We start from the raw sequence: 24,304 nt of genomic DNA on the forward strand, positions 1-24,304 counted from the left end.
GCCTGGCCGAGGAGACCCTCCCCTGACTCCGGTCTCCGTGCTCCCCATCAGTCTCCTGTTCCTCTGAGTTGACACTACCCCTCTCCCTATGTCAGCTCCAAACCTTGCAGGTGACCTTGACTGTGACCTTTGCCGTCTTGAGCCCTGCTGCATCCCCTGTACCCACAATGCCGCTGGCAGGACCTTAATTAATATGCTTCGAGTGAATGAGTGGATCAGGTGACAGAATGAAAGGCAGCTGTTTTGTGTCCTGAGTGGCACATGGATAGATAAGGACCCTGGAATTTTAAGTTATCTTAGTAACTTTAGGTGGATTTGAATCCCACCTCTACCACTCACTGGCTGTGTGACCTTGGGCCAGTTGCTTAACCTCTCTGACCTTCATTGTCCTCACCTGGGAAATGGGTGTGACCACTGTGAGGGAAGGACGTGATCCATAGCTCAGGGGAAGCATGTGGCAGGGGACCTGAGACCTACGGGGCTTGGACAGTCATGTGGGAGACTGGCTGTCCCGAGGCTCAAGACCAGTCGGGCCTGCGTGGGCAGGAGAGCGTGGCCCCTGGGCCCCAGCTCCGGGCAGTCCTGAGAGCTTGAGTGGTCATCTGCAAGGTGGGCACAGTGGCGCCCACTCTCGGGGTCTTTCTTGGAGTGAAAGGGCTGAGGGGCCCCGTGCAGCCCCTGCTCTGCTGACCACTGACCCGCCTGCCGCGCAGAGGGCCGCTCCAGCCTGGCCGCGGTCTCCGGGCCCAGCCCCACCCAGCCCCACAGGAGCCCTGAGGAGCGTCCCCAGGGCCACTTACCAGGTGAGAGTGAGGGAGCTGGGGTGGGGGCTCCAGGTCTGCAGGACGCAGGTGACCGTCTGGAGGTAGTCGGAGTGACACACGAGGTCCGAGCAGCCCCAGCCTGCAGGGTCGGGAGTGGGGTCTGTGGGGCCAGCTGGCGGCCGGAGGGTGGTCGGGGCAGCCCCAGGGCCCGGGCGAACATGGGACCCAGGGGCCCCGCGAATAGGCCCAGGACACAGGGATCCCTGTCACCTGGGGACGCCCGTGCGAGTCCCAGTGTTTCGAGACCGGCTGTGGTGGCACGTCACCCCCGATGTGACGTGGTTTAAACCACGCTGTCCCCATCTGACCCCTGTCCCTCCTCGGGACAGCCCACTCAGGTCCTGAACCCCCAGATGCAGGGTGGGCTGAGGTAGCGGAGATGCCCTCCTCCCACGGGAGGGCCAGGACCTCGGAGCCACGCAAGCCCTGCAGCCGACGCCTCAAAGCCCCGGCCAGGGGGGCCCTGAGGACGAGCTCCTGGGTGAGGCGCGGTGCTCGGAGGAGCAGAGAACCCCGGACATCGGGACCTTCTCGCAGAAACCTCTGCTTTCCCGGTGGCGGCATGGGTGGGTCGCCCCAGCAGACCCGGTTGGAGACGCAACGCCCGCCAGCAAGAAAAATCCTTCCACTCTGCTCCCAAACTAGGCGCCGTCGAGGTGGGAATCTCGTTCAGGGTCAGACACCACAAGCTTGACGATTCTTATTTTGCAAAACCAAAAGCCACTGCCAACAGGTCTCCCGGGACACACTAACGGTCTCCCCTTCAAAGTGATTCATTTCCAGTGGCCCTGCCCTGCTTTCCCCCGACTCGCGAGGACCCGGGTGGTGGTGGCCGTCCCTCCCTTCCTGGGTCAGAACCTGGATTCAGAGTCGCTGTGGCTGGAAAGAGCCTTCCTTCCGCCCACGCCCACCTGCACCCACCGAGGATCCGAGGCTAGCCCGAGGCTCCGAGGCTAGCCCACGCCTCGGGGTCTCTCCCGGTCTGGTCTGCTCAGAGTCTCACTCAGGGAAGGAGAAGCCTGGACCCCCCAGGTCTTCCCGTTTCCACGTGGGCCAGACCCTGCTCATGGATCACGGCGTCTCTGCCAGGTCCAGCCTCAGAATCCTCCTGAGCACGCTCCTCCGGGCCACTTCTACCCAGGGGGCTGTGCTGGGGCAGCAGTGGATCTTGCTGTAGGAGGCACTTCCTTGGGGAGGCGCATGTGGCTTGTCAAGGGGACACAAAGGGACCAGGTCGGGTCCTTTGTGGAGAGAAGAGGACTGATTTGTGCAGAATCCGAACCCATGGGCTGTGTTTTCTCTGGATTTATGTCCTGGTTGATAGCTCTCAGGCCTCTAGGTTTGTCCCCAAACTTGGGATAAAACTCTGGGAATGGAAGAACAGCCCCTGAACTGCCACGCGGTGGCCTCAGTCAGCACCCACCAGCAGCAGACGGCCAGAGCCCCTCAGGCTGGCACTGTTAAGCACGCAGGAAGCAGCTAACGCACACCAAGGACTGGGCTCCCCTCCGCTCAGCAGCTGTGGACAGGAACCTCAGACTGTCCCAGAGGCCATGGAGTGTCCAGATGAGGTGGCATAGGTCCCCCAATAATGGTGGGTAGGACCATAGGGCTTGGATGGACATGATCCCAAACTCCATCGCCAGGGTGTCAGGACTCAGAACTGGGGCCCCTGGGTGGCCATGGAGTCCTGAATAGATTAACGACCCTACAGAAGGGCAGGAGGGAACCAGCCTTTGCCCCCTTGGTCCCTCCATCCCTTCCGCCATGTGAGGACCCAGCGTTCAGGGCGCCATCTTGGAAGTCGAGGCCTTGACCTTGGACTTCCCAGCCTCCAGGACTGTGAGAAGTCAACCTCCACCCTTTATCTTTTGTTCAGCAGCACAAACGGGCCGAGACAGCCCAGGAGAGCCATGCGTCCCTCTCCGCTCTGCCGCCGTCCAGCTGCGTGGCCCTGACCCCCGACCCTGTTCACCCCAGCCTCAGCTGCCTTAACTGAGAACAGGGCGCTGTTGCCACACGGGTCTCCGGCCGGCAGGAGAACGGAAGGAGGTGAAGTTCAAGGCTTGCTCCTTGCTCCCCTGGGTGTGGTACACGCCAGGGACCCAGAGGCTTCCCAGAGCCGGGACGGGTGCTGCCCCTCAGAACGGAGAATAGCAAGCTCGACATCTGTTTCCTGAGGAGCTATTTGAGGCGCTGGGCGTCGGGTAAAACCCAGAGCAGCGCTTCCGAGTCAGCAGAGCCGGGCAGAGTTCCCCTCCGCCTCCGCCGGCCTCCAGCTTGCCCGGGCCTCCTCGCCAGGAAGGCCTCCTGGACTCCGCCCTGGGCAGCCTCCTCAGGAGGACTCCTGCCCGCTGCTCCCTGTGGCCTCAGGTCCACCTCTGGACCTCCAGAGTGGACTCTAGCCCTTGGGCTCCCTTTGATTTGAGGGAGAAGCCCCAGGGCCCATGGAGGGTCCAGAGACTGCCGGAAAGCATCCCTGAGCAAAGTCGTTACACGAGGAGGGACAAAGGTTGGACGGAAGGCAGGACTTCCCCGCTTGGGGGTCGGGAGCCAGCCCAGGCCGCCAGCAGAGGAATGAAGGACGACAGGGCGCACCCCGGGGAGACTGAAGCCCCACACCCCTGCTCGGGCCACTCCAGCCTCAGGCGGCCGCTTCTGGTTAATGGAGTGCTTTGGTCAGCTGGGTTCTGGTTAACGGAGGGCCAGTCGCTGAACCTGTATCGGCCTCAAGTGGACAGATGCCATCGATGCTGGGTCCCAACGGCCCAGGAGCTCGTGCTGGGCTTTGTGGGGGGAGGAGGGGACCCTGGCCACGTGCAGATCGGGGGCAGCTACTTACCACCCTGGAACAGCAGCAGGAGAAAGGGCAGCGCCCAGCCACACGGCATGCTGAGTCCTGGGCCTGCAAGACATGCGGGCGGCAGGTGAGCCGGGCAGCGGGCGCAGCTCCGGCAGCCTCCGACCCCGGGCCCCCCTGGGCCGGCTCCCTGCAGAATCCCGCGGGGCTGTGAGGGATCCGCGGGGTGGGGGCAGCCCGGCCTCCTGCCCTCCGCCAAGGCGAGGTCCTCCCCAGAGTCCTGCCCCCAGCACGGGAGGAGAACTGAGGAGGGGCTGCCCACCTCCCGCCTCGCCCAGCCGGGGAGCACGTGGAACGACAAGGATGCGCCTCCGCCCGCCGCAGACAGAAGGGGCGGGTGGGCGCCGGCTCCGCAAAGGGGCTTCACCGATGGCAATCTGGGCCCTTCCCGAGTTGGCGTGGGCCCCAGAAATTGGCTTCATCCTACGTGGGAGTCCAGGGCAGCGCGCGGAGGAGACGATGCGGACACAGGGTGAGGCTAGCCCCCCGGTGAGGCTTCTTACTCCACGCCACGCCCAGGTTAGCCCCTGGGGGGCGCACCAGGAGATCCAGTCCCACCCGAGAGAGGGCAGCCTGGACTCCCTGGTCCTGACCAAGATGGAGAAGGGCCCTCTCTGGAGACCAGATGACTTGCCTGGGAAGAGCAGCCTTTGAGGCCCGGGGCAGAGGATCGGCCGCCAGGCTGGGCACGCCAGGCGCTTCTGGAACTGGGCTTATTAAAGGGGCCAGTTCTGGGTCTGTTTGGGGAGGGGTCACCAGCGGCCAGTGGGGCCACCTGCCCAGGCTCTGGAGCCCCATCTGGATCAGCCCCTCCAGGAGGGTTGCCACGGGCGCTGGGCCCAGAGGGATGACCAGGGGTCCAGTCCCACACACAGCTCCCCTCAGACTCCATCCCCGACTCCTCGACAGCAGTTCCTCGATGGGGGTCCCCCAGACCCGACTCTGGCCCCATCGACAGTTGTGTGTGACCTTTTAACAAGGTCCCCAGGGAAGCAGTGGCCAGGGGCACAGAGGTGCAGCAGGGCCTTTCCCAGTACTGCTGTGTGGCGGCAGCCCGGTCGCTGGCCCTCTCTGGGCCTCATACAGTGGAGACCTCCAGGGCTCCGTGAGAATTTACGGAGGTGATCTGCAGGACACGGTTGACAGTCCCTCCGACCATAAGCCCCGCGCTGTGCTCGCGACCGAACGTGGAACCTCAGAGAAGCAAGCTCCCGGGCCCAGCTGGCCGAGGCTCCAGACCCTCTCTCTTTCAACATTCCGCGCAGTTCACCGCTCGTTTACTCTGTTCTCTTTAAGCAGACTCACCCGAAAATGCAAGCCCAGCCTCATCCTAATAAACCACATTCCGCGTCCCAGGACTTGTTTTTTTTTTTTTCTCTGACGCACTTTAAAATGAACTGCATCGCGATTCGAATAAAGGAAGCTTAGAACAAACGCCCCCGGCCACCTTCAGGAGCCTTGTGCTGTGATGTGGACCGTGTCCCCCAAAGTTCATGTGCTGGGAACTTATCCCCAAAGTCACCTGTGGATGGACGGTATGGGGCCTGAAGGGGCACTTAGGGTGAGTCGGCATCAGGGGCTTCGGAAGAAGAGGAAGAGCTGGCGCACTCGCTCTGTCCCACCTGTGACCCGTCCGCCACGGGGGTGCGGCATGAGGCCCTCCCCAGAGGCTGAGCAGATGCCAGAACCTCGCTCTTGGTCTCCCTGCCTCCAGCACCATGAGCCAAATCGACTTTTAAAATTGACCGGAACGACCAGGCATGAGAGTGCAGGCCCGTAATCCCAGCGGCTCGGGAGGCTGAGGCAGGAGGATTGCAGGTTCAAAGCCAGCCTCAGCAACTTAGAGAGGCCCTGACTCTAAATAAAATAGAAAAAGGGCTGGGGATGTGGCTCAGTGGTTAAGTACCTCGGGGTTCAATCCCCAGTACAAAACAAAACAAAACAAAACAAAAACCCAGACCTCAGGTGTTTTGTTATAAGCAGCAGAATGTGGACTCAGAAGCCTGTTGCTCCGCCTTAAACCGGCGGGTCCACAGCTCGGATCCGACCCCAGACAGGCACAGCTCCGTCCGTGTCCCTGCCCAATGCTCCATCTCAGCCACAGGAAAAAGACTCCTTTGCCCGGGACGGAGGCTCCTCCGCCTCCGTTCCTTACCTCAGCTCTGCGCGCACCCGACTCCCGGGCCTGTAGGAAGCTGGCTTGCCTGCCCGGGGCTTCTCCTCGCTACCAGGTGCTCCGCACCCTGGAGCCCACGACGTAGTTTGTGGCACCTGACTCCACCCTCTGCCCCACAGGGAGGGCACCTGACCCAGGCCCGGCCCATCCAAGGACCCCACTTGTCACGAAGGCCCCTGCCACAGAGATTGGATCAGGATGGACATGAAGCCAGCCAAGGCCAATGTCAGGGGTCCTGGGACTTTTTTCCTCTGGAACTTTAGCAGAGGGACTTTTTGGGGTACCTGCTAGAAACTTGTAGCCAGGTCAGTCACCTCTTAAAGCCTGGCTGGAAAGGATGAAAATACAGTGAAGCACCAACCCAGAGTCCCCACGGCAGCCCTTGAGGACCTGGATCCAGCTGTACCTGATGTCCACATTCGGACCTTTCATTGACACGAGCCAGAAAGGCCCTCTTTAGCTCAGCTGTGTCAAACCGTATTTCTGTTGCGTGCACCAAGGATGTCTGATGCAGAGGAGGAGAGAGATGGGCCGGAACTTGAGGATTGAGGAGCAAAATCCTCCCTCGGTCCTCCCGCTCTCTGGCCTCAGGCGCCATCTCTGAAATGGGCGCAATTGCAGGCGCTACACCTGCAGCTGAGACGGGACAGCGAGGAAGCAGACGTGGCGGCGGCGAGCCGTGAGGTGCTCGGCCAGGGTGCTGGACTCCCGCTGCAGACAGCCCGTGTCCCGCTAACCCAGCACTGCCGCCAAGGGGCTGTGGCCTGGCAGGGCACTTAAGCTCTGTGGGCAGTGACAGCCGAGCCGGCTCACGGGGCCCTGGGGACTCCATTAGCCCCTCCCGCAAAGCACCTGGAAGAGAGCCCGGCCTGTGGCAGCCTCACCTGAGGGGTAAGCAAGACCATCAGCATACCAGATGCGAGCCACAGGGAGTGGGAAGGGGAGACCCAGGGAGACCCAGGACCTGCCTGCCACTCACAGGAGCTGCAGATCCAGCTCGTCCTGGTTTGAAAGGGGGAGGGGGAGGAGCAGCCAGAACCAGGTCCAAATGGAGGCTCTTGCTCTGTGCGCGACGCAGCCAGTAAAGAAGGCCCAGAAGGTCCCACGCCCCCCACTCCCTCCGTGGGATCCGGTCAACTAGGCTGCCGCATCTGGGGAGCACTAGCCTCGAACAAAGAGCTCCACCCCTCCTCCAGATCCCAGGGTTCCACATGGGGACCCCCGGCCACCTCCCTCTCTGTCCTGAATCCACCCTCTGCGTCTCCCACTCAAGCCGGCACCAGAGGGCCACACAACTTCCTCTCCAGATGTGAACCAGGCTTCCTCTGGGAAGCACAGAAGTGTCCTGCGTCTTCCCTCCTGGGATCCCTGCAGCAGCCCCTCCACAGTCTCTTCCAGAACAGATCAGAGTCCCTGTCTTGGAGTCGACTGCATCCCCGCTGTGTGTCCTTGGGCAGGTTACCTAACCCTTCTGATTCTGTTTTCTCATGTATAAAATGGGGGTCGTGGATCTTTGCTGGGAGTCTGTTGGGAGCGCAGAAAGCATCCCTGCATGAGGAGCCTGGCGCAAGCGTCTATCCTCCAGGCCCCAGTGCTGAGACGTGATTTCTGGGGTTGTAGTCATTCAGATTCAAATTTGGCCAAATTTCGGGACATTCTGGGGGAAGCCGAGAGGCTTGGGGGTAGGAAATCAGGTTGAAGTAAGAGCAATGTAGAACCGAAGTGCAGAGAATTGCAAATAAAAACCACAATGACAGACCATTTAAATGTCATCAGATCGGCAGAGAACTAGAAGCTCAGCCCGCGTCGCACGTTGCTGCTGGAATCCCGATCACACCGGTGGAAACGTAAATCAGTGCTGCCGCCAATATCCACGCCCCTTCCATAGAGTCGCCTGCCTGGAGCCAAGGAAGCAGGCCAGCGCCTTCCCGAGGCCTGGCAATGTCACCCTCTATACCCTCCAAAACACTTCCTCTGGGAAGCACAGCTGGTGTGGCCTGTGGAGGAAGTTGTGTGGCCCTCTGGTGCCGGCTTGAGTGGGAGACGCAGAGGGCGGATTCAGGGCAGAGAGGGAGGCGGCCGGGGGTCCCCACGTGGAGCCCTGGGATCTGGAGGAGGGGTGGAGAAGCTCTTTGTTCGAGGCTAGTGCTCCCCAGTTGCAGCAGCCTAGTTGACCGGATCCCACGGAGGGAGTGGGGGGCGTGGGACCTTCTGGGCCTTCTTTACTGACCGCGTGGCGCACGGAGCGAGAGCCTCCATTTGGACCTGGTTCTGGCTGCTCACTCTTCACTACAGCAGCGTTGCTTCTAAAAGTGAAAAGTTAGGAGCAACCTAAACGCTCATCCTCAGGAGGATGGAAATAAATAGCGACCCAGTGGCTCGGTGTGTAAGTGAGTCATTAGCTGCACACGGCGCGGCTGGTGACTCACAAAGAAAACATGGAGTGAGACAGAACGGCACGTGCATGTCACCATCGTGACCGCTTCAGACCACAGGAAGCCGTAGTGTAAGCAAACAGACCCACGTCACGAAGGCACGAGGAATCCACGGTGGGGAGAAGCGCGGAAAAGGGGTCTCACGAGAAAAAGGGTCCCTGGCGGTCTCAACAGTTGGGTGAAACCTCGCTGGGTGTTGATTATATTTCTATTTAAACCCTTTTGAAATCCAAACTCTCTTACAGGCTGGGTGCCATGGCGCATGCCTGTCATCTCAGTGGTTCGGGAGGCTGAGGCGGGAGGATTGCAAGTCTGAGGCCAGCCTCAGCAACTTATGGAGCCCTAAGCAACTCGGTGAGACCCGGTCTCAAAATAAAGTATAAAAAGGGCTGGGACGTGGCTCAGTGGTTAAGTGCTCCTGGGTTCAATCCCTGGTACCAAAATGAATTTTTTTAAAAAGAGTAGGAATCCTAGAAATGAAAGATAGAATAAGTGAACTGTATAAGTGCTGAAGGAATGGACTAGCGAGCTGCAGACTGGTCATCAGAAAACACCCGCACTGAATTATTCAGAGGAAGAAGTTTAAAAATACAGAAAGTAGCAAAAGAAACGTACGAGAGAGCATGTAAGGTCCGGCACATGTGTGACTGGAGTTAAGAAGGAAAGGAGAGAGAACAAGCGGAAATAATAATAGAGATCCTGGTTAAGCTCCTTCCCCAGCTAACAAGACATTAACCCCGAGATTCCAAAAGCCCTATGGACCCCCAAAAGGATCAATACCAAGAAAACCACCTCTAGGCCCACCACGGAAAAACTTTTTAAAAATTAAAAACAAGACATACTAAAAGTACTACAGAGAAAAAAGACTTTTTGCCTTCAAAGGAGAAATAAGACTATCAACTGAATTCTCAAGGGACAATATCAGAGGAGACAATGGAACAAGATCTTTAAAAGGTGAAAAAAATTTAAAAATCAGTTTAGAGTTTTATGTCCAGCACAAACATCCTTTAAAAGGTGAAGGCGAGGTCGATATGGTAAAGGGTTCTATGAAACTCCCACCATTAATAGCATACATAATCATGAAAACTTGAAAACTTTATTCCTAAGATTATAAACAAGACAAGGTTTCCACCTCCGTGAAGTCTGTGAAACATTTTACTAGAACTTTTAGCCAAGGCAATTAAGCAAGAAGAAGAAATCAAAGACACCCAGATTGAAAAGGAAGAGGTAAACCATTTCTATTTTTGGATAATATGATTTTGGGGGGGGGGGAATACCAAAGTTGCTGAGGCTGGCCTCCATCTTGCGATCCTCCTGCCTCAGCCTCCTGAGTCTGATTACAGACATGCACCACCATAGGGGGCTTTGCAATTGATCTTTGACAAGGGTGCCAAGACAATGGTTAAAAGAATAGTCTATAAAGCACAGGGTACTGTTGAAACTGGACATGTAATATAATAAAACATAGAACATTAACTCAAAATGGATAAAAGATCTAGATGCAAAAGGTAAAGTTATTACTAAAATCTTCAAATAAAACTCAGGTGTAAATCTCTGTGACCTTGTAGCAGGCAATGGTTTCTTAAATGTGACACTGAAAGCACAAATAAAGAAAAATAGATATACTGAACTACATCAAAATTTAAAACGTTTGTGCTTCAAAAATACTATTAAGAAAGTGAGCCAGGTGTGGTGGAGCATGGCTGTGATCCCAGCAGCTCAGGAGGCTGAGGCAGGAGGATCAGGAGTCCAGAGTCAGCCTCAGAAAAGTGAGGCGCTAAGCAACTCAGTCTCTAAATAAAATACAAAATAGGGTTGGGGATGTGGCTCCGTGGTCGAGGGCCCCCGGGTTCAATTCCAAATTAAAAAAAAAAAAAAATATATATATATATCTAGTGAAAAGACAACCTTCGGAATGGTCACAAGTCTCTGCAGAGCACGCGCGTGGGAAAGACCTAGCGTTCTTGGGATCAGCGCGCACGCAGAGCTCTGGCAACTACACATCTAAAACTCTAAGGTCCAATTTAAAAAAGGGCCAAAGATTTGAACAGACATTTTTCCACAGAAGAAGCACAAATGAACGCACGAAAAGCTGCTCGTCACCCTGGTCGTCAGGGAGATGCAAATAGAGACGCAGCGTCCACTCCCGGCTTCTAGGATGGCGAAGCCACCGTCGCCGGCAAGAAGCAGCGTCGAGTGGCGGGTGAGACCGGATGGCGCATGGAAAATGGAAACCATTGCAGTTTCTCAGAAAGTCAGAGAGCCACCGGGGACCAAGCTCCCGGCTCCCAGGCAGGCTGTGAGAAGAACGGAGACAGGCCCGAGCCGCGTGCTGCCCAGGAGCCCCCGGGGAAGCCGCCCAGAGCCTGCCACTCTGGAAAGCAGTGTGGCCGTTGCGCAGAACACCTGGCATGGACCCACCGTCTGACCAGCTGTCCCACTCCTCGGTTTACACCCGAAGGACTTCAGATCAGCAGACCACAGTGACGCAGCCACGTCAATGTTCATAGCAGCTCAGTTCACAATAGCTAAGCTCCGGAGCCACCTAGGTGTCCCTCAACAGATGGATGAAGCCACTGTGCTGTGTGTCTCTCTATATGTGATGGGATAAACAAAAGGTAGGCCATCCGCTCAGTGGAATACCAGTTAGCCACCAACAGGAATGGGTGACCGACGTCTGCTTCAACTGACCGCTGTGAAAATCGGTGCTGAAGAAGTCGGACACAAAGGTCCCAGAGGGTATGCTTCCCCTGTAGGAAACGTCACCAAGCGGCAAAGCCGCAGAGACAGGAGTAGGTTCCCAGGACCGAGGCTGTGGAGGAGAGACGGGGTGGGCGGGGTTGAATTCTGGAGTGACAGGTTTTGGAGTCCGGACGGTCACGCAGCTTGGGAGAGCCACCAAGTCCATGGGGTGCTGTGCCTGAAAGAGGGGATTTCGAAGTACCTGGAATGTGTCGGGACCACCAGGTTTTGAAATGAAGAGAGAACAAAGGTTTATTCAGTCAGAAGGAGAGAAGAACAACAGAACAGAGTTTGTCCCTGGCCGACCTGAGCGGAAGAAAGACCAGCGTGAGTTGTTTTAGGTAAAAGAAAATAATTCCTGATGGGAATCAGAGTACTAAAGGACACGATGATGAACCACGGAGGGTGTTGTGAGTAAAGATCAATTTTAACTGCTAAATGTACTAAGGCAACATATTAAGGAGTTTATGGGTAGGATACAGCCAAGTATGGGGATAATACCAAGAATGGAATAATCCCTATTCCAGGCTTGTACAATTATATCAAAATGGATTCTACTGTCACATGTAACCACAATGGATCAATTAAAAAAAATACATGATCATGATATCCCCAAGGTAAGAAGAGGTGAACAAAGTTAAAGACTATTGTAGCATCTAGGAAAAGATAAAATACTGATTTAAGGTAGAGCTTTTAGAAAATTAACTATGCTTGTTCTACTCTTTAAGATAATCACAATAAGAATTATCAAAGAAGTAAAAATCTAAAAAGGTCATGGAGTAATAACTTTTAAAAGTTGGTTATTCTAAAAAATGGGCAAAGGAGAAAAAAGAGATAAAGAACAGATAGGATAAAAAATAAAATAAATAGCAAGATGCTAGGCTTAATCCCAAACATAGTACATTCCTTAAGGGTAAATGAATCAAATGTTGGAATTAAAAACAAGCTGGGTAGCAAAAGTTGACATTAAAAGAAAGTAAAGTTGTAGGTCAATCTTTATCATAAATAAAATGCAAAGATCCTACACAGAATACTAACGAATCTAGTGATATATACAAAGACAATGTATCATTACCCACTTTGCTTATTTTAGGAATTTATGATTAGTTTGACATTAGAAAATCAGTGATCTATTTTACAACATTAACAGAATGAAGAAATTTTATAGGAGATGTATTCAGAAAATATTTAATGAATTGCAAAATCCATTTGTGATTTCTAAAACCTGTCAGAAAATGATTCCCCTGAATAGGACTATGACCCTTTAATCCAATAAAGGTCATAGGCACACATACGAACAATCTACATAGCTGACATTATCCTCAACTGAGAAATATTGAACATTTTCTCCCTGAGGGTAGAAAAACAAAATCAAGAATGTCTTGTATCAGAGGCCCAAATCAACACAATAGACAAGAACAAGAAATAAATTGATAAATATAGGAAAAGATAAGTATCTGGAACGTTATAAGGATTGGGCACCTAGAAATATCCAAGATACCCAACAAATGAACTATTAGAATAATAATTTATAAGCAGGGAAACTGAAGATGAGATCAATATAAAAATTTTATTGTATTTCTATAGATCAGCAAAATTGACAAACTCTTAGTTACACAAAAAGAGAAGACTCAAGTCCCTAAACGTGGAAATGAAAGAGGAGACATTTCAACCAATGCCACAGAAATAAAAAAGGTGTAAGAGAATACTATGAATGATCATATGTCAACAGACTGCATAACCTTCAAGAAATCAACAAATCCCTAGAAACATACAACCTACCAAGACAGAATCACAAAAAAACATAATATCTGAATAGACCTGTAAATGGTAAGGAAACTAATCAGTAATCAAAAAAGTGTCAATAAGAAAAAAATGCAGAATCCAATGGCTTCCAAATATTTTTAAAAGGATTAACACCAATCCTTCTCTCTTCCCAAAAATTGAAAAAGAGGAAATTTTTCCAAATTCATTTTATGAGGTTTTAATACCAAAACCAGGAAAAGAGGCTAGAAAACTCCAGACCAATATCCCTGGTGAATATTTGTACAGGAATCCTCAACAAAACACTAGCAAACCAAATTCAACAATACGTTAAAAGAATTAACCATTATGATAAAGAGGGTGTATCCCTGGAATTCAAGGATGGCTCAAATTATGAAAATCAATAAATATCACATACTACATTAATAGAATAAAGGACAAAAATCATATGATCATGTCAATTGATGCAGAAAAGTATTTGACAAGATTCAATGCCATTTAATAATAATTTTTAAAACTCAACAAACTAGAAATGTTTAACATATTCAATGGTGAAAAACTGAAATCTTTTCTTCTAAGATCAGGAACAAGGCAAGAATGCCTGCCTTTCCCATTTCTATTCAACACACTGGAAGTTCTAGCCACTGGTATTAGGCACTAAAGAGGTATTTAGGCATCTAAATTGGAAAGGAAGAAGTAAAATTTTCTCTGTTTGCAGATGACATGATCTTATTTGTTGAAAAACCCTAAAAATTGCACAGAAAACTTAAGAACTAATAAATGAATTCAGCAAAGTTGAGGTATACACAACACTCAAATATTAGTTGCATATCTATATGCAAATAATAAATAGTACAAAAAGGAAATTCAGAAAACAATTCCATTTACAATAGCATCAAAAAAGAAAAAAATGCTTAGGAATAAACTTAACCAAGGAGGAGAAAGACTAGTACACAACATTGTTAAAAGAAATTAGACACAAATAAATAGAAAGACAGCCCACCTTCAGGGATTGAAGACTTAATATTCTTAACATGTCAATACTACCCAAAGCAAATTATGGATTTAAAGCAATCCCTACAAAATCCCAGAGTTTTTCTTCTTTATCTTTTTTTTTTTCCAGAAATAGAAAAATCCACAAGGTACAGTGGTACACGCCTATAATCCAAGTGACTCAGGAGGCTGAGGCAGGAGGATCAAAAGTTTGAGGCCAATCTCAGTGACTTAGCAAGGCCCTAAGCAACTTAGTGAGATTCTGTCTATAATTAAAAATATAAAAAAAGGGCTGGGGATGTGGCTCAGTGGTTAAGTGCCCCTGGGTTCAATTTCCAGTATGAAAAAGAAAAAAAAAAAAAAAAAAAAAAAAAAAGAAAAAGAAAAAATTGACAAAGAACCAAAGAACCTGAATAGACATTTTTCCAAAGAAATAAACAAATGTGTGCTAAGCATGTGAAAAGATGCTCAATCTCACTAGTCATCAGAGAAAGGCAGATCAAAACCACAATGAGATATCACTTCACACTCATTGGGATGGCAGTAGAAGAAAAAAAAAAGGATATGACACGTATTGGTAAGAATGTGGAGAAATTAGGACAATTCTGTACTTTTCTGTTAATAGTTTGGAAAATTAAAAGTAGAAATGCCAGGTACATAACAAAGAAGGAAAAGTGGCATCTCAAAGAAGCATTTACAATAGCCAAGACGTGTAAGCAATCTAGATTCACTGACAGACAAATGGATAAAGAAAATGTTCTCTATTCTAACCATGGAATAGTATTCAACTTTCAAAAAGAGGGCAATCCTGTCTATGTTACACATGGATGAAACCCGAGGACTGTATGTTAAGTGAAACAAGCCAATTAGAAGACACATGTTGCCTGATTCCACTTATAGGGATGTATTTAAAGCCATCAAACTCATAAAAACAGGAAGTAGGCTGGTAGGTGCAGGCACAAGAGGGAGGAAGACATGGGGAGTTGTTTCTTGATGGGTTTAGACTGTCACTCATGCAAGATGAAGTCAATGATGTGTACATAGTTAACTCTAATGGACTGCGTACTTAAAAGTAGCTGAGGGTAAAAAAACTTACTGGTTAATGAAATCCAAGCCTGAGACACTCTGCTTTGGACCAGAGGACCTTCTCTCATATGGTTAGCAGAGGAAGATGAGTGAAAACATTACAAAAGTAAAGGCAAGAGCCCTCTCATATAAGCCAGATGCCCTGATATCCACCAGCTGCTCAGGAGGCTGAGGCAGGAGGACCACTTGATCCCAGGAGTTTGAGGCCAGATTGGGCAAAAGAGTGAGAATCAATTAAAAAAAAATATATATATATATATAGGTATATATAAACAAAAATAAAGCAAAACAATCCAACAATAACACAATAGCAACAATAACAAAATCCCCTCATCTGGTGGTCAGATCAAGTAAGCCATGTTAGGGGTTTATTAGTTATTTCTTCCTACATCTGGGACTCCAGTTTGAAAGGTATGTCAATAAGTTATATAAAGTGAAAAGAAAACATGTATTTGTACACTGAGAACAAATGAAATTTTAAAGTTATGCAATGTACATTAACAGTAAATACTAAATACCCAGGAATGACTCTAATTAGAGATATGTAAGATTTTGCACAGAAACTTACAAGACACTACTAAGATAAATTAAAGGAAATAGAAATAAACGAAGGTGCATACTATGTTCATGGATTGGAAGATTTAAAGATGTCTGTTCTCCCTGAGTTGAACCAGTTTCAATAAAATCTCAACGTCCAAAACAATCTCCAGCAGGATTTTCTTTGGTAAAAATTGACAAGATTATTCTAAAATTTGTATAGAAATGCAAAAAGTTAAAAATAATTTGGACAGCTTTTAAAGAAGAATGTCAAGATTTAGAAAGTAATGAAGAAAATACAGCATTGTTTCAAGGAAAAACAAACTGCTCAACAGAAAAGAAGAGAGGCTCCAGAAACAGGTTCACACATCAACACTTGATTCTCAATAAAGGCACCATTGAAAAGCAGGGGAAGCCAGGTTCATGCCTGTAATCCCAGCGGCCTGGGAGGCTGAGGCAGGAGGATCACTACCGAGTAAGGCTGTATGCAGCTTAGCAAGACTCTATCTCAAAATAAAAAAAATAAAATAGGCTGGGGATATGGCTCGGTGGTTAAGTGCCCCTGGGTTTAGTCCCTGGTAAGAAAGATAGAAAGATAGAAAAAAAGAAAGAGAGAGAGAGAGAGAGAGAGAGGAAAGGAAAGAAAGGAAGAAAAGAAAAGGAAAGGAAAAAAGAAAAGCAATGGAGAAAAAAACATTAAAAAATGATGGCATATTATTTGAATATTCATATGGAAAAAAGAAACCTTGACTCCCTACCTCACACCATATGTAAAAATAAATCCCAGATACATTACAGACCTAAAAGTGAAAGTAAAACAAAACAAAACAAAACAAAAATCACCTAGAAGATAACATGTTTTAAAGAACTCAGCGCAGGCAACACTTCTTATATGACACATAGAAAGTTCTAGGAATAAAGGAAAAGATGGAGAAGTTTAGTTAAAATGAAGTTTTGTTCATCAAACAATAAGAAAATGTAAAAGGAACCAAGATTGGGACAAGGGAGGTATATATGCCTGTATATTACATATATGCATGTTTATAATATCTTCTTCAACTCATAGACATGCCGACATATATGGAAATATATATCGACTATATGCATATTGAAAAAGAGAATCTCAAGCGCTGACAAGGATCTGGAGTGACTACCCGCTTCACTGTCGCTCAGGGTCGCATCATTTCACCTCCTCCACGAGCGCGGGCCGATGGAACCACGGGGAACCGAACCCTCGGCTGCAGGGAGACCCGCGCTTTCCTTCGGCGCCTGCGCAGTCAGGCCGCCCTGCAGCCTCCGGTCACAGCCTCTCCAGCCCGGGAAGAGCCCGCTCCCGGCTCCCGATCTTCCTGCGCTCCCCCGAGCCAGCCAATGGGAGCTGCAGTTCCTCAGGCCAATCCGTGTGGCCCGGGTTGGGCCCCAGGGCTGAAAGTGAAAGGTGTGTGGGGTCAGAGAAAAGTGGCCATTTCCCATGGGAACCAAGAAGAAATGAGGAGGGGGGAGGGACTCCCCAGAAAGGCCATAAATAGGGGCGGAGGGGTCGCTGGAAGGAGAAGTGTCAAGACTGGGGACTTTCCAAGAGGGAACACAGAAGCGAGGCTGCCAGGTCCTGCGGGTCCTCCAGGACGCCTCTGACCTGCGCGGGGCTGCTCCTGCCCCTGCCTCCCCCGTCCTCACCCCCAGCGTGGCCTGCGTGGCCCTTCAAGGAAACCCCCAGTTCCTCAGCCTGGCTTTCAACAGTTCTGTCCCCTCTGCTCCCCTGCGCACCAGGTGGCCAGCAGCTTGGCCAGCATGCCCTTCACCTGGTGCTGACACCCTTGGGGTCCCAGCCACAGAGCTCTCTCCTGGGCTTGGCATGTCAGCCTCCCAAATGCAGTTCAAATGTCACCTTCTGTGTCCTTCTCTGGCCTCTCCCGGGAGTGAGAGGCCCTCCTTCTCCGGAGTCCACCCCTCCACCAAAGCACATTCTAAGTATTGACTGGGCAGGGACGGTCACTGCTGAGTCCTGTGTGACCAGCCAGTGCCTCACATCGAGTAGGTGCTCAAAATCTTTGTTACCTGAAAACCTGGAGGAGAGAGAGGGCTTTCTCTAGTAATGATGGGGACGATTTCCCTCCACGTTAAGATCCACAGAGGCAGTGCCCTCCAGGGTTAAATCACATTCTTTTTGACGCCTCTGTCTTAAATTCTGTGCATGGTGGATCTTATGTACTTGAGGAGGATAAAATCCATGCTCCACCTTTCCCCTCACCTCAGGACCTTTGCACATGCCACTCCCTCTGCTGAGAACACTTTTGCTCCAGCTTCTTTGCATTTCCAGCCTCAGAATCAACTTCAGTGCTGCCTCTTCGGAGGTCACTGACTCTGTCTGAAGAGGCTCTCCTCTGCAGCCCGTGTCCCACACGGCCATAGTAATCCTGGCATCAGTTTAGTGAACGTCTCTGTCCTGAAGCACAAGCTCCCAGAGGTTGGATCATTACCTATCTTGCTCCCCATAGGATTCCCAGGGCATAGAGTGGGGTCTGGATCGGAGCAGAGGCTCAACAAGTAGCTGAAGGAAAACGGAGAATGGAAGGGTGGATGGGGGATGGGTGGATGGGTGGAAGGGTGGACAGGTGGAAGGGTGGACGGGTGGAAGGGTGGAAGGATGGACGGGTGGAAGGGCGGACGGGTGGACGGGTGGACAGGTGGAAGGATGGACGGGTGGAAGGGTAGACGGGTGAATGAGTGGACAGGTGGAAGGATGGACGGGTGGAAGGATGGACAGGTGGAAGTGTGGATGGGTGGATAGCTGGACAGATGGGTGGATGGACGGGTGGATGGATGGACAGGTGGACAGATGGATGGGTGGAAGGGTGGATGGGTGGACAGGTGGAAGGATGGACGGGTGGAAGGGTGGACAGATGGGTGGATGGACGGGTGGATGGATGGACAGGTGGACAGATGGACGAACGGACGGGTGGATGGGTGGACGGGTGGACGGGTGGGTGAATGGAAGAGTGGACAGGTGGACAGATGGACAGGTGGACAGGTGGAAGGATGGACAGGTGGAAGGGTGGACGATTGGAGGGATGGACGGGTGGATGGACAGATGGGTGGATGGATGGACGGACGGATGGGTGGATGGGTGGATAGACAGATAGACGAACAGGTGGACAGGTGGACGGGTGGACGAGGCAGGTAAGAACTGCTGTGCAGACTGGTGAAAGGAGCGACCCTGAGTGGTCTCAGGTTCCACACCAGCTCTGTCACTGTCCCCAGGAGCTACCCTCTCCCCCCGCAGCTCCCAGAGTCCACGTGCTGGTGACTGGTCATCAGAACAGTGACCAGGAGCCTTGAGAGCAGCGGGAGGCCGGGCCCCCCTGCACGTTCCCACCGGAGCGGGCTCTCGGGCGGCCCTGGGGGGAGGCGCTCTGCTGCGGGCGCACAGCAGGCCTGGCCGCTGCCCGTCTGATGGAAGCAGGGCCCGCGGGTGTGCGCTGGGTGGCGGGCGGCTGCACGTTTGGTTCACGGGGGGACAGGGCTGGGTACGCTCTCTGGGGACCTGTGTCCTGGGCCCTGCCTTGGAGCTTGCGGGTGGGAGCTGAGCGTGGGGTGGGCCTGGCCTGCCCAGCCTGCAGCCTCCCAGCCTGGCCTCCCACCCAGCCTCTCCCCTGGGACGCCCCACCACCGTGCACTCCCCTGGGGGTGCACCCTGCCCTGCGCGGTGACTTCTGCCTCCCAGAAGCCTCTGTGCCCCGGGCAGCCCGGCCCGGGCTGGTCCACTCCTGGCTTTGGCTCCTGCGGCTGCACCCGACTCCACTTCCTGCAGACTCGGTGGCGGGCGCCTCAACCACAGCTTCGGAGGCCGGGACAGGAGGTGGCCTCCAGCTAGCACCCTGCCCCTGGGACCGCGGGCCCCCAGCCTGCCCTGGTGCTGGCCCGGGTAGACTTGGTGTCACCAGTTCACCCAGAGAGGCGGCAGCAGTGTGGTCCTGCTGGACACCATCAAGCGCTCCTGGCACGTGAGGAAACCAAAGCCCAGAGAGGCCCAGAGTCTTGCCTGTGGTCACACAGCAAGGAAGGCCTGGGGGCCAAGCAGGGAGCCAGGCTGGCACACTTGCCTCATTTCCCCGGGGACCCCTGGAGTGGCTGGACCCTTCCTGGGGCCTGCAGGGAGCAGCAGACTGGGTCCCTCCTGCAAGTGTCCCGGGCAGCGGGGCCTCAGTGGGGAATATTCTCAGGTTGCCTCAGAAGTTCCAGGTTTACTCAGCGCTCTCGTTTAAGCTGTCATGAAAAGTCCCTTTGGCCTGGGGCCAGGGCCGAGCGGGGGTGGTGGCACCTATGAGCCAGGGGGGAGGGTGCTCCTCCCACTCCTTCCCCTCCCCCTCGGGGTGAGGACCGGGCAGGAAGCAGAAAGACCCTCTTCCTCAGGACAGTGTGAGTCCCCGTCTCTGCGACTTTCTCCTCACCGTTTCAAAGCATCTCCCTGGGTGACTCTAGGAAACCCCCTCCTCTCTGAGCCTCAGTTTCCCGCCCTGTCCGGGGCAGGCAGACCCACCATAAGGGCTATCACTTGTTGAACTCAGCGCAGGGCAGACTCTGCAGGTAGTAGTCGCAGGTATGATTACCAGTAGTATTTAAAGTAGAACCACCCAGTGACTCGGGAGGCTGAGGCAGGAGGATCACAACTTCGAGGCCAGCCTCAGCAAATAAGCGAGGCCCTAAGTAATTTAGGGAGACCCTGCCTAAAACTTTAAAAACTAATTATTTTTTTGAAGGACTGGGGATGTGGCTCAGTAGTAAAGCTCCTCTGGGCTCAATCACCAGTGCCCCACCCCACAAAAAGAGAAAGCTGCTGTTCCTGAGCTCACGGCCCTGGTCAGCACCTGCGCGCCGCTGGCTTTGGCCGTCTGAGCCGCCAAGCCCAGGACCTAGGGAGGGGCCGGACCCCACAGCGTGTGCTCGATGAGCACGCCCCACCTGCGCTCGGTGTCCCTTCCCGCTCCGGGAGCCCTGATTCTTGCTCTCACAGACGTTTCCTCCCACCGCGGACAAGGCGCCTGGGGTTCACGTCACAGGAGCACTGAGGGCAGGGCTGGGATTCGAACCCAGTTCCGACGGACTCCAAAAGCACAGCCAGCGTGAGTCAGCTCCAGTGCCCCCAGGGACCCCGGCGGGCGGAGGGGCAGCCTGCCCAGGCCGCGGTGGCCCGCCTCCTCGCCCGCAGGTCTCCCCAGCACAGCCGGCCTCCCTCCCTCGACTCCTTGGGCCTCAGCCGACCTTGCTGGGCAGCTGGGAGCTGCAGAGCCGGGCGCTCAGGGCTCGGCCCTGGTCCTGCTTTCCCGAGCCTCCTCCGTGGGCCCCGCAGAGACCCAGCCACAGCCAGGGCGGGCGGCCAGGCTTCTGCTGCCCCGCCGCCGCCCACACCCCTGGCCGCCCTGACCGCTTGGCCCTTCCCAGAAGGTGCCTGTGACCGTGGATCGTCTCTTCACGCTATCCTGTCCCCCAGGGGGCGAGCTTGCCGTCATGGAGACTGAGCTGGGCGTTCGCTGGGACAAGGATGCCCCACAAAGCCTCAGTCTTGCCATCTGTGAAATGGGTTGCCGGAGGCCAGCAGCCCCCACCGGGTCCTCTGTGGGTGTGGGAGGTCCAGGGCTGGACATGGTGAGCGCTGGGGCCAGGGGACCGGGCAGGCAGGTCCCCGGGAATGTCCCCACACCCTCTTCCAGTCCTGGGGCCTGGCCCTGCCCGCGGCTCACGGTTCCCAGGGTACGAGCTCCGTCCCTGAGGGGAGAGGATCCCGGGACTGCTCTGCCCCCTGTTATGACCCTGAGTCCTTACAGACCTTGGTCCCCATTTTACAGATGAGAAAACCGAGGATCCGCAGGGCTACGCAAGGCGGAGATCCGCCTGAGTTCACCGGCCTGTGAAGGCGCATGGCCAGGCTCTGACCCGCCGGATTTCCCCGCTCCACCACGTGTCTGAATCCCCCAAGGGAAGCACAGATGTCCCCTGCCGTCTCCTTAATGCCCCTGCTCTGGGTCCTGGGCTCCCACTGGGCAGTAACCAACATCCCTTCCGAGTGTCCTCAGTTCTTTCCCCACATGTGTGCTCCCCGCCAGGGTTCTCCATTCCCTCTCCTCCACACACCAGAGGAGTGTCCTCTTATCATCTGACCCTCACCCTGTGCTTCATGATAAAGATGAGGAGATGGCCATCAAGTCATCTGGTTTCACTGCCCACCCTGCTATATCCTAGTTGAGTCGCCAAAGGAAATCGTTCTTCCTCTGCAAGCTTCACTTCCTTATCTGTGAAATGGGTTCGCCAGTCCCGTTTTGAAGGATTAGATAAAATAAAGGTGATAAAACACGGAAGCCAAGGCCAAGTTGACAGCCCTCCTCACCAAATCGGCCGGGGGAAGTGTCAGCCCCTGCCCCTTTGTCCCCGCAGCCTGGCATAGTTGCCCAGGACCCAGGCGATGGTGCCCCTGCTTCTTGGAGCCTGGTTTCTACAGATGGGGTCATCTCAGCCATGCCCCTGCCTCCGAGCCCTGGGCTTCCTGCAGACCCGCGGCAAAGAACCCCGTCGTTCTGGGCTGGGCCGGGCTAAGCGGACTCCACCCCAGCTCTGCACGAACCCTCCTGACTCGGCGTCCCCAGCCCGGACCTGCACTCAGCGCTGCTCAGAGCCCAGCCGGGCACTGAATGCCACCAAGGGGCAGGTCCGCCCGCGGACGGGCGTGGGGACCGCGAGGGGACCGTTACCTGCTCCTCCGGTGTCTTCCTCAGAAATCCATCCTGGGCTCGGCGATCTGGTGGCCTTGGCGACCTGGTGGCCTCCGGCGTGGTGGCCGCTGGCCTCCGCGGAGGCGCGGGAAACGAGGGGAGAGGACGCGGGCAGGGGCCCTGCCTGGGGTGACGGTCCACAGCCTGCCCCGCGGTCCCCAGGCTGGGGGACGCGGGGCTTCTGGGCAGGTGGGAGCCACCGGGGAGCCGGCGGGAGCGCAGGGCCGGGTCCAGAGGGACAGGCGACGGCGGGCGGCCTCAGGCACGGCCCGGGAGCAGCAGGCGGGCGCCCGGGCGCGGGGCCCACGGCCACCCGGCGGAGCGACGCCGCTGGGTCTGCGCAAGGCGGCGGCGGGCGGCCGCCATCCGTGTCGCCAGGAGGATGTGGCCCGGCCGCCCCGCCCACGCCGCCCGCCCGCCGCCGCGCGAGGTGGGGCCGCTCAGCTCGCGAAGGTCACCCCCAGCGGGACGTCGGGCGGCCGGGCCACGTCTGCCTCTGGGGAACGGGCGACACGATCTGCCCCTGCGGGGCAGGTGACATCATCCCAGGTCCGCAGTAGTGACCCGCGAGGCGGGCGAGGCGGCGGGGGCGCTTCCACGACGTGCGACCAGGCTCCCGGGCCGCAGCGACACCAGGACCGCTCGGCGCGCCCCGCAGCGCGCGGAGGAGGCCGAGGCCCGGCCAGAGCTCCGCGGAGGCCGCAGGGGTCCCTCCGCCCCGAGCGCCAGCGGCCTGTTGGCCCGTCCGCCGGGCTGAGCTGCGCGGGGCCAGGACTCCTCTCCACCCGTTTCCCTGGCACCCAGCCTCCTGGGTGAGCCCCGTCCCCGCGTCCTTGAAGCCAGAACCCCCGGGGCCGGTCCCACGGCCTCGATTTGCCCTTCTCTCAAATGGAGCCACCCAGACACCGGGAGGGGGTGGGGGAGAGAAGCCATTGGCAGGTGGGGACGCAAAAAGAGAATAGAGAAAAGAAATTCTCAAGAGAGGTTTGGTCTTGTTACAAGGCAGGGGCGCATGACAGGTTCAAATGTCTCTGGTTGACATTTAAGAAGCCAGGGGACAAAACCAGCTTACGCCCAGCAGCCTCAAAAGAGGAACAGCCAGAAAAATGCCTCTGACACCATCACCATGACCACCACCCGCGCCACCTGGTGTCATCTCGTCTCATCCCGCAGACCCTGCGAGGCAGGCCAGACTGGTCCCTTTGTACAGATGAAGAGACTGAGGTTCAGAGAGTCAATATCCCACAGGGCGAGTGCCGGAGCTGCGGTTTGAACCTGGCGTTTTTGAGTCCTAAGTTCGCACCTCGAGCTGTGGAAAGGGGTCCCGTGCAGGAGGACGTGTGTCCTGGGAGGGAGGGACGATCCGGGTCTGCGCGGATGCACATCCATCCCCCACAGACGCATTTGTGGGAAACAACTTCCAGCTGATCCACAAGATCGCTGCAGAGAAAAGAGAACGCATCTCGCTCTTTATTTCTTGATTTTTTTTCTTTCTTTTTTTTCCCCCTAACTATGTTTTGAGGAACTTGGTACAAATTCCCTCGTGGTCGATTTGCAGGATGTTGGTCCTGTACGCAGCCCTGCAGTCTTGTCCCTGACCACCAGAATAGCTCCCAAGCTCCAGAGAGCACACTTCGGGAGGGGAGCCAGCTTTTCTGTTTTGCTCTCTTGATCTTCAAAGCGAATCTTCTGATACAATGGCCTGGAATTTGCAGCAATTGAAAGATCAGAAGGAGGAGCAGGAGTTACTGATTCCTAAAGGGCTTGCTCTGTATCAGTGCATGGTTCACTTAAACTTCAAAATCACTGGAGAAGACAGTGTGCTACGGATGAGGAAACAGAGGCTCAGAGAGGTGAATGATTTGTCTAAGGTCACACAGCTGGTGAGCTGGGATTTGAACTCAGTCATTTGGTCTACAGAGCCCACGCTAGGTAACTCACTTTGGTGCTTCTGTTGCACAGGGTTGCTCGATGCCTCTTCTCCAGGTTGAACCTTAGGGTGTGCTAGATAAGAAAGGGGAGCAGCCACAAGGGCAAGGTTTTAGGCAGAATACCTGCAAGTTCAAAGGTCCTGAGGTGGAACCCAGGTGACTTGCTCCAGGAGCGTGGGTACAGAGCGG

At 53.9% G+C, this 24,304-nt stretch overlaps 1 protein-coding gene across 1 annotated transcript in view; it reads right to left on the reverse strand.

Annotated features, from left to right (window-relative positions):
- Nucleotides 1–22,598, reverse strand: part of Il21r (interleukin 21 receptor) — a 33,890-nt gene extending 11,292 nt beyond the window's left edge. Inside the window, exons 1-3 of the mRNA XM_047533538.1 lie at nt 22,164–22,598; nt 3,667–3,729; nt 801–903 (exon numbers count right to left, since the gene is read on the reverse strand). Coding sequence (XP_047389494.1) covers nt 801–903; nt 3,667–3,715 — 152 coding nt within the window. The 5' untranslated portion in view covers nt 3,716–3,729; nt 22,164–22,598. The remainder of the gene's footprint in view (nt 1–800; nt 904–3,666; nt 3,730–22,163) is intronic.
- Between the last annotated feature and the right edge of the window lie 1,706 nt (nt 22,599–24,304).

This window comes from Sciurus carolinensis, chromosome 18 (genome assembly GCF_902686445.1).
Source record: "Sciurus carolinensis chromosome 18, mSciCar1.2, whole genome shotgun sequence".
Taxonomy (NCBI): Eukaryota; Metazoa; Chordata; class Mammalia; order Rodentia; family Sciuridae; genus Sciurus; species Sciurus carolinensis.